We start from the raw sequence: 18,698 nt of genomic DNA, 5'->3' as shown, positions 1-18,698 counted from the left end.
CAGAGAGTTGTTTACCCGGGTCAGAGCTCTGTTACCATGGGGAGCGACTTGGAAACTCTCACACTGCTTTCTCATCCTCCTGTTTCTCCAGCGCTTGCTTTCTGCCTTGCACTTGATATCTCTTTCTTGTAGCAGCTTCCTTAAACTAGTGAAATCAGCCAATCTAACATACCTTGTGTCAAACAACAGATACACAAAGACTGTTTCATGTTAGAATCTGTGTAAGTTTAAATTCTTCTGCTAGAAGTCTCTTACTTGTGCCCTTCCTTCCTATAAGGTAAGAGAATCACAGAATTGTAGAATGATTTGGATTGGAAGGGGGCTTAAAGACCATCCAGTGCCACCCTCTGCCACGGGCAGAGACACCTTCCACTATCCCTAATTGCTCCAAGCCCCGTCCAACCCGGCCTTGGACACTTCCAGGCATCCAGGGGCAGCCACAGCTGCTCTGGGCACCCTGTGCCGGTGCCTCCCCACCCTCACAGTCAAGAATTCCCTCCTAGTATCTAGTCTAAACATTCTTCTTCTGGTTTAAATTACCCTGTCTGAGTGCCACTGAAAAATTCAATTTAAGGACTATTTCTTTATTTTTAAATTGCACACGTAAGTTAAAATAGATGCATGGACACCAGTGCAGTGTCCCAAGAGCTCACATGGAAAAATCAGAGCCTGTTGCTACCCTCTCTGGTTATTTCACATTGCAATGAAAGGCCAGACTTCAGCTGTGCATAAAGAAATCTTTGACTGATCTCTTTTGGCAATCCATGCTCCCTTTAGTGACTGGACTTTCTATGTCATCTCCTGACCCTTCCCCTCCACAAAGTTTGCAGAGCACCTAACATTAGCCCCTCACCATTTATTGCCTTGTGCAAGGATGATCTGCCGTATGGACAGCAACAGGATGGTAAACATTCCTCATCATGTATGACAGTTAGAAAATGTCACCAGTTATATTATCCTCCTCCAAAACTTTACTCCTAACAGCAATGGTTTCTGTTCATCACAGCCCAACAGCCTCCTCACGGGTGACAAGCAGCTAGGGCACCTTTCACTGGATGTGAGATGAAGATGCTAAGGGGTCCCCCTAACCCTGACTGTGTCACCAGTAGAACACAACCAGACTCTTCTGATCAAAGGAAGGAGAAGATCTTTGCAGTAGACTTCCCTTGTGTCCCTTACAGAAATATTTTTCTGCTCTCTACAGGTAGCATAAAGAATTACATAATTATTTCATAGAGTCATAGAATCCCAGAATGGTGTGGGAGGGACCTCTAAAGCTCATCCAGTTCTACCCCCTGCCATGGGCAGGGACACCTTCCACCAGATCAGGCTGCTCCAAGCCCCATCCAACCTGGCCTTGGACACTTTCAGGGATGGAGCATCCATCACCTCCCTGGGCAATGTGTACCAGTACTTTACCACCCTTATCATAAAAAGTTTCTTCCTTATACCTTAGTCTGAATCTACCTTCTTTTAGTTTAAAACTTTTACCCTTGTCTTGGGCAAAAAAAGAAACAAAACCTCCTTGAATACTTCTTGTTACAAGACACTATTTCATCTACTAAAGCTTTTGCATGTAACTGCGTGAATTTTCATCTGTTGCCTTAATGGGAGCTAGTTAATTACAACCTCCAGAGTGCCACAGGCAAGGCTGAGACATTCAGATCAGCTGGGTACAGGGCTGTGACTGCAGTTACAGCTCTGTAGATCAGTGAAGGGAACTCAAGTGATGGCAAGATGAAGACAACCACGGGAGAGAAACTGCTCTGCTGATCAACCTGCTCCTAGAAGTGGTTTATTTTCCCCTTTTCATTTTTACTGGTTTGAAGAAATGAGTCTCAGAATCACAGTACATATTATTGTATTAATGTTACTACATTTGCATTTATACAATTCAGTTGTTACTGTTACCTAGTGCATGGTAGTCCTGACTGGGCAGGTAGGACCTTGTTGTCTGCACATTTTTGTTGAACTTTTTTTTTTTTTAACTGGTTTGGGATAGCCAAAACGCTGTCCAGCCTTCTGCAGGAGACTGACCTGCGTAACAGTAATATGGAATAGCTCTTTGGAAGCAGCTATGGCAACTTCAGAATAAGGTGATTTCATTCCACTACAATTGTTGAGCTTTGCAAAGAAAGCAATGACTGGGGAATTAAGTGACTAAATCCAGAATGCAGCTTCCAGAAGGTAACTGGGATAATTTTTAGGGGTGGAGGGGACAGACATTAAGCCTCCATGTAAATATTAGTCTCCATGCAGACAGCAGCTTGGGAATAGGAGTGTCCTGTGCTAGCCCACCCTTCATCCTCATCTTGGCCAATGCACCTCATTCCTGAACTGCAGAATCACTGTGCTCCAATCACTCACTCAAGCACCACCCTCCCAAGCTACCTTGGATTCTTGTGCAACACCCATCTCTGATGCATTCCTTCATTCTGGGATGAAATGTGCTTCCCTGTATTCCAGTAAGATAAACAAGCAGTCTATATGAACAGGATGCATCTTTCCTAGAGAACTGTAACCAAACTACAAGGAAGACGTAAAGGAGAGAATAAAAACAGGTAATGTATTTGATTTTAAAACTACAACTGTCACCATAACCCTGATGCCAGTGAAACCCTCACCAGTGCTTCTGAGAACCCTACGTGTAAGGCTTTCCTACATTATATTTGCATTTATACGATTCAATTTTACTACCTATTACTCCAAAATAGTCTATTTTCAGACAGTCCTTTATCTTGTATGTATTCAAGAAAATTAAGATCTTAAGCAAGCATTAAAGAAAGGTGAGGCACTGGCTCAGACTTCCCAAAGAAGCTGTAGCTGTCCCATCTCTGGCAGTGTCCAAAGCCAGGTTGGACGGGGCTTAGAGCAACCTGGGATAGTGGAAGGTGTCCCTGCCCATGGCAGGGGGTGCTACTGGATGGGCTTTTAAGCCCTTCCAACCCAAACCACTGGTTTGGTTCTAAACCCAAACCATAGGTCCAAACTATTTGGAGCGTCCCCAGCTGACAATAAAGGTCTTTTTGGGATCATGATAAGTTCACTCATTTTTCAACATATAATGCAAGTGGATTTGGGTGTTACTGGCACTCTGATGGCCTTCATCATCAGCAGCCTCTCACTGACAGAATGAGGGATCTCCAAGCATGTACAGCTCTTAGCCATTTTGGGTTCCCTGGTTCACAATGGAAAGGACCAACATGAGATCCTCAGGAGTATTTATGACATACTGCTCCAAAATGGAAAATTGTATTTATACTACTAAACCACAATTTTTTAAAAGCAAGGAATGCTAAATTTGTAATATTTTTACATTAACTTGAGCTGCAGACATAACTTGGAAAACATCTGAATTTTATGAGCCTCAGTTATGTCAGTAACGAGGCCAACTCACCCACTTCTCCTCCTCTGCAGTGGCTCAGGCTCTCAGGATGCAGGCTGTGAGCAGGGTCCCTCGCCTGGCACCAGCCCCAGGTGGATCCTACAACACCAACCACGTCTCACAGAGTGGCAGATGAGACTTGCACGGTGCTCTCACAGGTTGCAGATCAGCTGTTTACAGCCACTTTTTGTTTAAGGAACAAAGGATCACAAATTGCCATGAAGCTAAATGAGCTAAGAGAGCTCTAAATACTTCCACAGTGATTTGCTCATAATTAAAAGGAGAAAAAACACTCTACCATATTAGACTGCAAAAAATCTGTTTACGGGATTTTTGTATAAGAAGCAATGAAATTAAGTGAGACTGCATTACTTGCTACTGCTATCAATTAATGCAGTAACCACTTCCAGACATAATAATTACCATATGTGCACTGTGCTTTACCTCTGGGCTTATTAATTTCATACATGGGAGGTTACAACTATTGATTCCATTAAAACAGACTGATGTGTTACGAGAGACATGCTCCCAGTGCAACATATCGTCGCACAGACTGAAATGATTCAAGTGATACAGGAACAGATACCTGCATCCACCAGCAGACAACCTGCAAATGGTCATTTCTCCATCCCCACTTAAACACACAGACAGTATTGCAAGAGGAGTGAGCTCAGCTGACTCAGCAGGGACAAAAAGAGGGGGTCTTAAGAGACAGATGTTGACCACTGGAGAAATGAAAAATCCCTAGAACTACCTCCTATCAATATAAATAAATTAATAAAACCAAAATGGCTCTTTATTTCTCAGTGCAACTTGCACAGTGGAGAAATTGCTCATGTTTAGGTTGAGTACTAGGAAAAACTTTTTGACTGAGAGGGTTGGCCAGCCCTGGCACAGCTGCCCAGGGCAGTGGTGGAGTCCCCATTCCTGCAGGGATTTAAAAGCCATGTGGATGTGGCACCTGGGGACATGGGGCAGTGGTGGCCTTGGCAAGGCTGGGGGAACAGCTGGACTTGATCATCTTAGAGGGCTTTTCCAATCCAGATGATTCTGTGATTGACAACCAGCTCTGGCCTGCAAACTTCAGAGCAGCCTGGGGTTTGGCAAGTCTCAAAAAAATACGCATCTGCATTTTTAAAAGTGCATTTGGTTTTTAAAGGTTGCTGAAAACTTGATCCATAATGAAAGACAGTGACCTCCAAATAGCATCTAAAAAGAGTGGTGTTTACCTTGCTATTACACAGCTGGGTTTCTAACTACATGCAAAACCAGCAATACACTCAGAAAGAAATGCACTTGGGTTTTTTGTTGTCATCCTATATACATAATTAAAGACATATTTCTATTCAATTCTGGTTAAGCTCCTACAAGTTATGTATAAGTTATACATATAACTTAGGCTTTAAAGCCTCCCTTAAACAACAAAGCATTGTTTATGTTTTTAATAAATCTTAATTTTCACTCCTCTAATTCAGAAGACATTTTTTGAAGCAAGAATACACTGAATTCAGTAGGCAAACCTCTCATTAGCATAATTCAACTGCCCTAAAATAATTCAATTTCCCTAAAATAATACTTATAAAGACAGTGGTAACTGTGATGCAGAGAGCTAAATGTAACAGGCAAAATTATCCTGCATTAGGAGTATATTCATAAAGAGTGAGAGTGTGTCATCAATTTTCACAAACCCTTAAAAGTAGGAAGGAACCTGGCTGTTTTTCAGCAAAAGCACTAAAAACAAGCATCAGGCACAAAGAGTTAATATATTCTTCCTACTTCTGAGAGCAGGAACGGGCCGATTTCGTCAGTGAGGTTTGGCAGCGCGTGAAATCCTGTAACCAATTCCATTTCCTGATAAATGAACGGTCCACAGGGAAAAGTCAGCCAGAGGCTTTGGGAACTGCCGAGTGCTCAGACATGACCGAGAGGCTCCTGGAAGGAGCCAGACTGTCTCTTTGCTTATCGCCGCCTAGCCGAGTGGCACCAGCGGATCGCCGGTGCTGCCAGACTGCGCTGCGAGCCCAGGCTGCGGCACAGCTGCTTCGGCCGCACGGGAGAGCCCCCAGAAAACACACCAGCCCCAGCATATGCCTGACATCAGGCTCTAGGAACTCTGAGAACACATGGCCGTGTAAGACAGGCATTGGGATGGGACTTGTAATAGTCTGCATTGTTTATGTGTTTCAGAGCCAAGCGCTAGGAGTGACTCGGTATTCTGGAGCTGAGGATCTCTCCCCCACCCTTCCAACAGGAAAAAGCCAAATACAGAATGATAAATCATTCATTATTGGTTAGATTTTGGCATCAGTGAGGCTGTGAAGGAGGGGTTTTCGACTGGAGCTATAGGGTGCGTCACCTCAGAGCTGAACATCACTCTCAAGTTCTAAACCGTTCTTTGAGTTACGAATTGATTTTTTTAAAGTTATCTTCATAAATGTGACTGATAGTCTTACTGAATGTTAACAGCAAATATCAACTCTAATAGCAAAATGACAAATGTGCCTCAACCCAAGCTCAGCCCTGAGTTTCTGATCTATTTAAATACCAACTTTTCAGACAGAGTTGACCTGGATGTTTGTTCACTTTCATATTATTACAAATCAATTCACAACTCCAACATTTTTACAGGAAATTCAAGTAGCTTGACACACACAGAACTGAACTTTCAAAAGTCTAAAATTTGAGCTTGTAAAAAAAATAAAGTACTGCCAGTCTGATGACCCCTGAAGGGAAGTTAAAAGGAAAAAAAAAAAGAAAAAGCTCAAATAATAACTTCAGGCCCTTCATTACCAAAATCCTGGGTAACTTTTCAAGTGGCTTGCAGGCTTATAATAGCAACAACGTCTGCAATTGATTAGCTCCCCCAACACAACCAGATGTCTTGGTGACAGGGAGAAAGTACTGTGGGTTTGGAGTTTACTGGGATGCACAATATCCCATCACTGTCAACAAAATAATAAATGGGAAGGTGGGGAAGCAAAAGAAATACTATGCTTGTTCTCAATGTGTCTGAATCCAGTTTTACTGCATGTTCTAGCTCATTGGAAAGCCCAGGATAAATTCTTTCTTGCTCCCAAAGAAAATGCCAAAGACTTGGTTGAGTCTGTCCTTTATCACAGTACCACTACTCATTCCTTTGCTGGGATCTTGGGTGCTTTCTGCTCAAGGCTGTGAAAAACACAAGCTAATGGCATAAAAGAATGACAGTCCTCTACATTCACTATCTGCACAGGTTTGCAAACAAGGTACGAGGCTTTGGAGGAACACCAGAGCACTATTTCAGACATAACACCCACACGTAGACCAAACAAACTCCCTGTTCCTGCCGCTCCTTCCCTGACTTTAACTCACATTAATTAATGCATGCTTTAAACCTCAAATGAGAAAAGTGGGAACATGTGAAGGAGATACAAAAAAGATCTCCTCTTCTTTGGACCATTTTGTTATTCACAACTCTGCTGCCTTTAAAGCATCCTTGATCCTTCTTGGGCTATGCTATGCTTCTACCAAATACCACGACGACTCCATGCACAGCACTGCATAATGAGCAAGGAACACCGTAGCAAGAACACGAGTAGTCTTCCTTCTCCTCTCTTCAGGATGTGGCATTGAAGAGGAGGATAAGACTGCAGGTATGGAGTGCCACAGGCTGGCTGACATAAGCAAAGCCCAGCACTGCAGCATTAATATTTCTATCACAGAATCACAGAATGGTTTGGGTTGGAGGGAACCTTAAAGCTCATCCTGTTCCACCCCCTGCCATGGGCAGGGACATCTGCCACTATCCCAGGTTGCTCCAAGACCCGTCCAGCCCGGCCTGGAACACTTCAGGGATCCAGGGGCAGCCACAGCTGCTCTGGGCACCCTGTGCCAGGGCCTCCCCACCCTCACAGCCAGGAACTTCTTCCCAAAATCTAACCTAAACTTACAACAAGCAGTCAAAGTACATTGAAGGGATTCAGACACCAGTGTCTTACTTAAATCGTAATCTGTGTAAGAGAAATTATTCACCAAGAAGGGTGACAAAATGTAAACTATTCAAGATGAGAGTGAGCAAAAGCTGATGGATTTGGTGTGTGTAACCTGAGTCACTCCTGGCTCCTTTGAGCTGACTGTGCACCTGCCAACAAGGCTCTTCCTCCATCCCATCTCTGCTTGAGCTGCTTCTCTCGATCCACTCCAGCTGAGGTGGCTGAAGGTCAGGAGCTCACAGACCCAGTTTTGCTGCTCTGTTCACACACAGCACAGGCAGAAACAAAGCTTTCATGGCATGGTCATCAGCCTGGTGAGATGCTCACCAGGCTGATGACCATGGCATCAGCTCCATTTTCTGAGCTACCACACAATCAATGCAATCCCCACAGAGCAGCAGCCAGGGAAATCAGGGAGAGGGCAGGGGAACATGAAACAGTAGTCCCTCTTTCCTCCTAATACCAGTCACTGTGAGCCACACACTCCCCACCATGGAATTCACAAAGCCTTGGGGCCTGCCTGGTGTCCTGCTCGCATTGTGCCTGGTACCACCTCCTAAGCATGAAGATAAAGCCTGACAACCTTGAGAATGTTGGAGTCACCAGCAAAACTTCCCAGTGAAAGCAGGATTTTCCCCATGGAAATGAATGCTTCAGTGACTAGGAAGAAAACAAGACTGTAGTTCTCAGTTTATTCTTCATCTCTGAAGAAAAACTTTATACAAGTGCTCTAAGTTGAAAGCATGATTACTATTTTTTGTTCAAAGGGATTTTTGGGTGCTTTACAATAAGAAACTGATATTACATGAGAAACAGTTTAAAGATCAGAGATTCAAAAGTTTGCTAATGCATATTTTCCTGTGTTGATGCTGCAGTGATGTTTATATTACTCTTCAATACGGAGGTGTCAGAAAAGCATTAGTATGTTTTTAACTGTGTGCCAGGCAGACAAGCAAAATAAAATAGCTGGGGTTTTTTCTTGTTCTAGTCAACAATGCCAAAAGTTACTGTTTATTTTTCTCCGCCCCCATGAAAGAATTTATAACCACTGAAGTAAACTCAAGTTAAAAAACTGGTTTTAATCCCAAAACTGACTGACAGCTGCTGTGTAAAAGCAAACCTAACTTGTTTGGGTTCTCAGAAGTGTTCACATTTGAAAAATTTAGTTTCCTGGAATAATTTGAGGGGTGGTTTTTGGTGTTGTTTTTTTTTTTTTTTTGTCCCTTTCCCTATAATGCTACAAAAATAATCTAAAGAATGTAATCCTGTATAATTTTCACACTTGTAAGACAACTGGGGAAAGGTGGAAAGCACATCCCCTTTTCAAACAGCCTGAAGAGTAACATGTAAATATGATGTTGGTTACAGCGTGAGTGAACTCCCCTTGGGAGTGCCAGGTAGAGGTTTTGAGTGCCACTGCTGCTAGGCCTGGCAACACTCAAGCAGATAAAACACTCAGCTGTAACTAAGACCTTGTGTGCAAAGGGACTCATCTTACACCACACCAAAGAAACCCAAATCTTTACAAATCCATGCAAACACTTAGATGAATGGGTAACTGTAAGAAGAATTCTTGTTGGTTTGGTTTTTTTTAAATATAAAAATACTAAAGCAAACTTTGATAAATAAATAATATGCTTGATAAATTACTCACGCACACTGCCAGCCTATGCCAACATTTCAAACACCTTGAGTTCAGCAATATGAAGCTCCGTGGATCACAAGTTTCAAGTCAAACTACATTGCTAAGGACCACAGTAGAATTTATTTCTTTTTCCCTAAAGTCTCTAAGTTAACTGATTTCTTCCATTTTACATGAAGGATGCTTCTGAAAATGAAGTGTTGTTGGTATTCAATCCAACTCATCAGCTGTATTTGCATTACACATGGCTACAAACAAGGCTCTCTAAAGACTGCTGAAATCCACTTTTAACCATGGAACAACAGGAGTCATCGCATTTCAAAAACTTTTGAACACCTAAGTATTCAAAAGTCATGCAGATGTGGCACTCAGGGACATGAGTTAGTGGTGGCCTTGGCCACCTTGGGGAAACAGTTGTACTCGTCATTTTAGAGGGCTTTTCCAACCTAAACGATTCTGTGATTCCATGACTTTGAATCCACAGATGGTAAAGTGAATTTACTTTGGCCGTTCGCTTTTTCAGTGTTAAAGCAACCAGGCACATAAGCAAATTTTTTTGTTAACATGCTATGTATTATAACTAGCTACTGAACCCTACTTCCTACTAAAGTCATATTTCTGTGGATTATCATATTAATGCTTAAAAGTGAGGGTGGTATTTATTTCTGAACTAAACCCCCAAAGCTTTTGTTCCCTTCTGGGATGATGCAGGTATTTTTCTTCCTGTAAGGTTTCAAACTACAAAGTCAGGAGTTCCCATAAAATGCATTATGTCAGCAAGTATCTAACTTCAAGCACTGTAATAATCACAGTTTTTCCATAGTATTTTTCACATACTTTAGATCTTGCCTACACACAAGTTTGCACCATTTAATTAAACAGATTTAAATGATAGAAACTCCTGCTTGGACATACTTATTATAAAGTGGTGTCATTCAGTTTAGTTTCAACTCATTCTCACCAATTTAAGTAGCCAGGCTTACATTAATAGAAAAGCACCTGCATAAGGGTTTGCCCTGGCTCAGACAGACAGACAGGTTTATAATCCCACTGTAAGATTAGCCAGAGTCAGCTGAGTGCAGACATGTCTTCAACTGCTCACAGTTTCACAATGATAAGTTATTTTCTGACCACAAAGCCCATCAAAACTTTCAAGATCATTTTTACCCCCTGGAATTTTGATTACCCCAAATAATATTTCTCAAGGGATGTGGAGTATATTCTTCTCTACTCGAGGTCTCTGAGAAGCCGACCTCTAAAACAAATGCCTTCAAAAGAAACATGAGTTATTGTCCATCACTCACAGGTCAGCTCACGGAAGCAGGGAAGTCTGACACCTTAATTGAGGGTATAAATTGTCAGAAAGAAATATACAATCCATAAATACTCTTATTCTTAGCATATGGTCAGTGTTCTGGAAAGGCCCAAAAAGCACTTTGTTTAAAAGTTTCTTACACTTCTGTCACTAATCTGATCTTCTTCAGGTTAAGGGTTAACAGCAGCTGAGGGTCAGCAAAAGGAAGTCTGTGTTATAGACGCCTGCCTAGCGTCAGACCGAGGGATGTATAAGACACAATCAGCTTCCACTGTAATAAGAACTTTGACCTTTGAGCCAGAAAAAAAAAAAAAAAAATCAGGAAGGACTGGATGAATTTATTTTTTAAGGAAGTTTTCTGTCTCTCTTGCTTAGTGCTGTGCCCTGGAGCTCTGTAAATGAGTTGCTGGTCTCTGAAACTCCTCTGTCCCTACTTTTTTACAGTGTCACACAGAGTTAATTTGTGAACTATTCCACCAAAAACCCCACAGCAGCGAAAGTGTTAGAGCAGTAAAACAAACACAAGAAAGCTGTACACAGCTTTTAAAGCAATTACAGATCTGCCCCAAGGTTTAATTTGGATTATTAAAGACCACTGGTCTGGATCCTGAATCCAGCATCTTGCTGTGGCCAAATAACAACCACTCAGGACTAAGGACAGTAGCACAGTGGAGGGAAAAAAAAAAAAAATCATAATCAGGAGCAATTCTAATAGAAATGGGGCAATGGACAGTTTCTTTGGATCAACAGGGTGCATATATATGGAACACTACCAGTTTCCTTTGCCACCTGGGTGCTGTGCAGGGCTGCCCACGTCCTGTCCCTCTGCATGGTGCGATGGCACCACTGACTGCTCAACAGATGATGTCTCCTCTCTGGGAGGAGCATCTGCAGAAGCAGGAAAATTCTTCCAAAGAGAGCTCAGTACCCAAGCCAAGAGAATGTTTAGGCCCCTTTGGTTTTGGGGACTTTACAGCACTTTCTTTTATGGCCATTCCTCTTCTCTGATTTGCCATGAGCACAACTCCGATGGGGAGTGGTTGAGGGAGCTGGGAAAGGGGCTCAGGCTGGAGCAAAGGAGGCTCAGGGGGGACCTTGTGGCTCTGCACAAGTCCCTGACAGGAGGGGGCAGCCGGGGGGGTCGGGCTCTGCTCGCAGGGAACAGGGACAGGAGGAGAGGGAACGGCCTCAGGCTGGGCCAGGGGAGGGTCAGTTTGGACATTAGGGAAAATTTCTTTACATAAAGGTCTGTCAATTCCTGGCATAGGTTGCCAAAGGGCAGTGGTGGAGTCCCCACCCCTGGAGGAATTTAAAAGCCACACGGACATGGCACCTGGGGACAATGGGTCAGTGGTGGCCTGGGAAGGGCTGGGGAATGGTGGGACTTGGTGATCTTGATGACATTTCCAACCTAAATGATTCTGTGATTCTAACAAAGCACCTGTGCTTGACATCTGGTGTTGAATTCACTGCCACTGCAGTCAACAATCATGTTAATATCATGACATTTTTTGTAGCTGAAACTCTGGTGCTGGTGCTTCTACCCCAGGGTGATGTGCCAGGGATACAAAGCTGCTCTGGTCCACCTCCCAGGCAGTATCTGTCATCACCATGATGACAATTTACTCCTCCCCTGTGCCCTGGTGCCTCAGTGATTAGCAGCTTTTTCCAGTGAAACAAATGGAAGCTGATGGAGTTGGATGTATATCCTTAATAGGAGGGGGAACCTATGAGAAGTGCTTTTAACACCTAAAGTGAAACTTGTTCTGTCAAGAGACTGAAGGCTTTTACCTCTGCTCCTTTTACATATTCTGTGAAATTTTAATGCCCATCGAACTCAAATGCACTTCAATAAATATTAAATTTTGTACCATACCAAAAAGGTGAGAGCTGATGGCATAATGGCACGTCTGCATAGCACACAAAGAACATCTGACCGAGTGCACACTGATGACAAAATACTCATTGACATGGGGAGAAAACGAGTAGGAGAAAAACACAAGCAGCTCAGAAAATGCTCATGAAAAACAAATCTCCATCTTAAGTGGCTTAGGTAATGGGAACTTTTCTTTTATAAAGCATTAAACGTGGCCTCCCAAGAGTGATCATTCCATGAAACCTAATGTCAGCTTCCAGTCACTAGCTGGCATTTGAAACAAGTTTTCCCACTTATTGCAGAAGCGTGGTTATCTGCTGGCTAACTCCCCTTGAAATCCTGAGATAAGTCACAGGCTCCAGACACGGTACCGCTTCTCTCACTCTCCTAATCCTGAAAGTACAGATAGTTCACCAAAGGGAAGAAAGGCAGACTGAGAACTTTAAAAAAAAATAAAGAAAAAGAAAGAATGAGGCCAATTTTCACCTATCACTATGATCTCTAAATTGCCTTTAATAAGCTTCTGCAATATAGCAGGGAGCCTGGATTGTGGGCTGCTCATCTGCGAAGGAGACAGCTCTATCTCCACGCCATGGCTTCTGCCTCCATTCCGGGCATATTAACTTCATTTATCTCCTCCCACAGACTGAGGGAGAAATAACCAGCTCTTGATTTCAGCACCTGCCCTTTATCTCTCTGTTTGTGCAGAAGTCTTCTAAAAGGCTAATTGCTCAGCTTGGACTTTCTTGGCCTTACACAGTACACAGCTAAAAGCATATGCTTAAAATAACGCTAATTATATTGTTTGTCTCCAGTCAGACTGCTCCAGGACTGGAAGGAAAATCTGAGTTAGATCTCCCATTTCCCAATAATTATTTGCTAAGAAAATGCAGGATATCTTTCCTAACACAGACACAGACACACACACACACACATATATATATTTATCCATGACCTACTGTTACTACACATGCTCACTTTGCATCTCGTGCTGCTTCCCACTGTGGAAGGAAGCAGGAGCACCAGGGTGTGCTCCCAAACTTATAAGCTCCATTATGCAGATGAAGATCGTGGCTTTAAGTGCTGTTATTTTTAGTTGATGTTGATTCATGTTTGAACTATGGGCTAAGCAACAGACTCAGGACCTGAATACATGTAGCGCCTCTTGAATGCTCACTTCCTTGACAAAGGCCAAGATAAGCAACTTGAAAACATTTAGTTGAAAACATCCGTGCATACATTAGGTACTTACACACCAGAAAAAAACCAACATTGTCTGAGCTGCAGGGAAGTGAGTGAGTAAAAGCTCTGCCTCAGCCCTCATTTTCCAAATCATATCCGTGTTTCAACCGCCTCCCCCAGAGTGCTTCAGCTGAAGATGGTTATTTCTAGGAGGCAGGAATAATATCTCTGCAGGGTCTCCTGTACTTTACAGTACTTCAGTATGCTGTGGCACAAAAGGCAGGAATGGCTTGAAAATTAGCTAACAATTAACTGCAAAGCTGATGTATATATATTCTTGGGATTGAACTCCACAGCTTTGCACACTGGAGTTACGTGTAGGTTGTGTCAACACAGATCCAACAGATTCACCATTTCTGCAGACACTGTCCAAGCTGGCTGGGCACAAGCTGACCCCTGTCCTGGGGACAGCTCTGGGCCCCTCAGGACAAGAGAGACATGGAGGGGCTGGAGCGTGTCCAGGGCAGGGAACGGAGCTGGGAAGGGGCTGGAGCCCCAGGAGCGGCTGAGGGAGCTGGGAAAGGGGCTCAGCCTGGAGCAAAGGAGGCTCAGGGGGGACCTTGTGGCTCTGCACAACTCCCTGAAAGGTGCCATCAAAGCCAGTGTGGGTAGGGCTGCTCCCACCCATCCAGACTTGCCCAGAGAGTGTCATTAAAGACATAAGGATTAAAGCTTTCTCCTTTATTTAGCTGCTGAAATGTCTCAGAGTTGCCAGAGTTATTGTGTAACTATATCTTCAGTCTGATCTTAATATGAGTTTGTCGAGCTTTAGAATAGCTTCCCCTGAAAACCTCAGAGACTGAAGTGGGAAGACCTGAGGAACTAGGAGACTCCAGGAGAGAGGCACAAGGACAGAGGGCACGAAGACTCACAAGGCCATTTCTACAGGAGGGAAACGTGTGATGCTCCTTGTCACTATCTGTGCAAAGGAAGGATGTTATTTGCACGTACAAATTCATGACAATACATATATTTATCCATATATATCTATACACACACACACACACACTTTTGTTCTGGCCAAACTGCTAATCAGCAAAAGTATTAAAAAAGAAAAAAAAAAAAAAAGGAAAAAAAGGAAACCAAAGAGAAAAAAAAAAAAAAGAAAAAAAAGACAAAACCCAGTAGGTGTAAGTGGGCAGTATAGAAGACTTATGTGCCAAGCGGTCTGTATTCACTTTGTAAGTCTGTCCTGAAACTCAAGTGCTCCAGAGGAAAGGGAAGTACTCCAAGAAACACTAAGCACCCTTAAAACTGGAAGCACTCAACCATTTGGTGAGGACTTACAGAACTTGGCACACACCAAAAACTACTGTTTTGTTGCTTCAAGTGGCAATGTAACTATATAATTTTGAATAGTGTACATCATTAATGCAGAAAATTTAAACTTGATGGGATTTCACTCCAGAAACAGCATTTCTGTAAATTGTGGCCTTACATGTCAGGTTTTTTTTAAGCAGTTAATTTATTTGGTGATGGCTCTGTGTCAAGAAGGAATCACTGTAGCCTCAGTGTAAGAGCTTTTAATTATCTGCACATAAGTTGTCATAGAAACAGCCAAAGTTTCAGTGTTCCTCTGTATTCACAGCACCACCACTAGAAAGGACAACCTGAAGGGCTGGATTTGGATCCAACACCTCCGCTGGTGTTACTCAGGCTATTCCTGTACTGTGGCTCAGGACTCGGACTCTAGACCAGCCTCTCCCAAAGTAATCCAGTCTGAGTGACTGAAGATGTGCCATCTCAGGGACACAGGGAACTGCAGGAAAGACATTAGTATATGCAGCCAGCTAGAAAATTCCCACTGGGTGTTTTAAAATTACCAGCGTATAAATAAATTACCAGCTGTCGCCAGAGGCCGTATAGACTCAGCGTGCCTTATCAGAGGATATTTTACTAAAGTTACCACAAAAGAAATGGTGCTCTCACTCTCTTATCACAGAGTAGGAACAAAAATAGTTCTTCAGAAAACAGACAGTATTTAAAATACACTTGGCATAACAGAGAAACAAGATTCATCGTGTTTAAAAAACACACACAGCTCCCATTTGCTTACTTACCCACTTATACAGATTTCTTTATTGCAGTATTTAAACATCACACAACCATTAATGGATTTTAGCCTCACAAAACCTGTCAAGTTGGTAAATCCCTCAAGAGATTTGAGACATTCTCAGAAACGAATGGAGGGGACTGCTCAGGATTATAGATAAAGCTCATCATCATGTTGACTAGACCTACAGGTTCTGAACTGATTTTCACTAGGTTGGGTAATTCTCAACTAAAGCCTGCAAAATTTATCTTTATAGCATTTAATATAGACCCAGACAGAGGTGCAGAGCACTAGAGACAGAACAAGAAATTAATCAAAAGTGAGAATTATCAGTGTTTGGTTACAGCATAACTGAACAACAGATGGAGAGAGGAGCCTGCATCTTCAGGATATGATGAAGAAAACCTTAGCTTCAGCAAATTTTAATTCCTCCACACGCTTCAATTTATTAACTAATCACAAAAACTCACCCAAACACTTAGCAAAAATTAGGAATTTAAATGAAAACATACACATATGGCAATCGACAGTATAATCACTTATCAGTCACTACTGATAGGAGAGATGATTTTTTAATGTAACAGATATAAAGGGCATATATATGTGTAATTGATTGGAACAGTACACTTTAAGTGATGAGATCTTGAGCACTTACTCTTAGCCTGTCTTTGGGCAAAGCAACAGCCCCTTGCTTGATGATTTCCAGAACTCGTTCCACTGACAGTTCAGCTCCAGCTTGCTCTAATCGGGAGCTGAAAAAGCTGATCACCTGGAATGAAACATCACAGCACATAAATAAATAGAAGAGATCTTTGGATCAATTTATACACAAAGCTGTCATCTTCTTTTTTGGCACTGCTGTATCTGCACTTCTTTATGAATAATCACGTTATTGCCTGTGTCACAGCCAGGGAGACTTTTTTAATGTCAAGTTAGTGCTACTCTCAGCATCCTCCTGCAGTCATTTTTAACAGACAGATAATTTTACAATTTAACACACAGAGCTGAATTAATAAATTTACATTTTCAAGTACTGTGCACTGACATATGCCTATATTTCTCTCTGTCAGTTCTGCCCATCAGGCTTTTGAGTTCTTCCAGTCTTTCTATAATTTGAGCTAGAAATTTACCTTGATTGTGAAGCATTAAAGTAAAATCACTATAGTTTCACTGACTTCTGGACAAAAGGCTTTAAGACAACTATTAAGTATCTCAGTATGAGAGACTACATCATTTCCTGGGGGTTGTGCAGCACTCAAAGCCACAGCAAGTGGATGGTGAGAAGAAAGCCCACAAAGCTCCTCTTCTACCCAGATTATCCACCCCAAGTGCCGCACATACCTTCTACATCCTGCATGCTAGGCCCAAGGACCTGCACATTTCTTCTCATCTTCCAAACATCCCCCTAGTGAATCCAAGATGATTTTCCCCATATTCCCCTCCCCACCCCCTTTTCTGTGACCCAGCTGGTCCTTGTTAGCTAGAACTCAGCTAGGTCAGGCTTTAACTTTTATCCCTCTCCAAGCTCAGTAGGTCACACCAGACATCCCACCGGCAGTTCTCCATGTGGGACATCAGAAAACCTCGATTTCTATAGCTCCTTTCATCCAAAAGAACACACTTTGCAAAGCCCATCCCTTATCCCAGGGAAGCTCCTCAGTCACACAGGGGATCCAGGACTCAGAACAACACAAAAAGGGTCTGGGGAAAAATTTCAACACCTACTTATAGTTCTCTGGAAGTACCACAAGAGGCACTTGGTAGAACCTGGCTACCCCTGGGCTGGAGGCAAGCACAATGGTGATAGTAGCTTCTGCAAAATCCTGTGAGCTTTGGACACACTCTCTGTGGAAAAATACTGATGTTCACTTGTATCTGAATCACAGTCCCAGTCCATCAAGTAATCTTCGTTAATTCTCCCAAGTAGAAGGGGGGAAAAGTGTATTATACTACAGAATCTCTGCTGAGCTCTCTTTGTTCTGTAGCGAGACACAGCTGGAGCCAGAAACCATTACCCTAATTATGCCTCCCAGCTCAGCTGCTGTTCATAAAACAAAGACAGCTGATGGCTTGATTACTGTGAGATTCAAATTTGTTGTTCCTGTTTGTGACTCCCCCTGCTGAAAGCCCAGCCCTTGTTTCAAGCTGAAAGACTTGCTGGGATCTCTAGAAATTCTTGCACCAAGTGAATGAGATGCAGGCAGACTAAAGTCACTAAAAGTTGCTTTTTGGGGTTGTTACGGGATTTTCGTGTTTGGTTTATTTGTTTTGGTTTTTTCTAGTTTTGTTTTGTTTCTAACAACAGAAGTATGGAAATCAGTCAAGAGAAAATTCAGGTTTAATCTTCCATGCTGTCCCTATGATTATGTCCATACTTGAGCAGAAAGGGAGAATTTCACTGCCTCTGGCAGATGCTGCAGGTAGGCTTTTACATTCTTAGAGATAAGGGCCTGGTGGAGCACTGTGATCTCTGATCCTCAAAAAAAATAGGAGTAGGAAAATGTGCTGAGTTCATAAGCAAAGGAGCTGGAGAGAGGGACCAGAAATAACAGAGTAAAACAGCAAGAAACAGCTTGTGCAAAGAGCGTGAGGACCTCAGAGTGAGGCTGACATGGTTTTGGCACAGAGTTTGGGACAAATTGCTGGTGAAGGATACACAGCTCACAGAGGAACGAGCAAGTTGCCCGCAAACTTTGAAAGAAAAAAAACATCTTCCTGCATTTCAACACTCCTCTGTTGTCAGTAATCACTGGTGAAACCCATCCTCGCCCAGGGCAGGCTCCTGCAAAGAATCCATCCCAGTGGCACTGCCTTGTTAGCTCAAGTTCTGCTAAACCACAACAAAAGCAAAACTTAATATTTAACTTTTAATCAAAAGGATAAAATACTATCATAATGCAAATGTGTAAAAAAACTGAATGAAGCTCACAAATACTCCCTGAATTCTGATGTTTCCTATTTTGGGAAGTCAAACCCTTCAATCTTAACATGTTTTTAAAAGACTTATGTTTTTGTGGCAAAGGTACTAATCTTCTTTGGGTTATATTTCAAAAGAACAAAAGTAAGACAGGCTTCCAGTATTTTCAGGCTATGTCAGCATTTTAGAGAACTCTGAATGGCTATTTTTGATATGTAGTTGATGACTAAAATTAAAAATATCTACTTTAATAATGGTACTTATCTCTTGGTGTTATTTGCCTTCAAACAATATAGA

General features: G+C 42.5%; 1 protein-coding gene across 9 annotated transcripts in view; it reads right to left on the bottom strand.

Moving 5' to 3' along the window:
* The window catches only part of DYM (dymeclin), a 211,246-nt gene that overhangs the window by 16,820 nt on the left and 175,728 nt on the right, over positions 1-18,698 (bottom strand). For all 9 annotated transcript variants that reach the window (XM_048291038.1, XM_048291041.1, XM_048291044.1 and 6 more), the window contains one exon: positions 16,140-16,253. In XM_048291038.1, coding sequence (XP_048146995.1) covers positions 16,140-16,253 — 114 coding nt within the window. The remainder of the gene's footprint in view (positions 1-16,139; positions 16,254-18,698) is intronic.

The sequence above is a fragment of the Corvus hawaiiensis genome, chromosome Z, assembly GCF_020740725.1.
Source record: "Corvus hawaiiensis isolate bCorHaw1 chromosome Z, bCorHaw1.pri.cur, whole genome shotgun sequence".
Classification (NCBI taxonomy): domain Eukaryota; kingdom Metazoa; phylum Chordata; class Aves; order Passeriformes; family Corvidae; genus Corvus; species Corvus hawaiiensis.
This window is presented reverse-complemented; position numbering and strand designations above follow the sequence as displayed.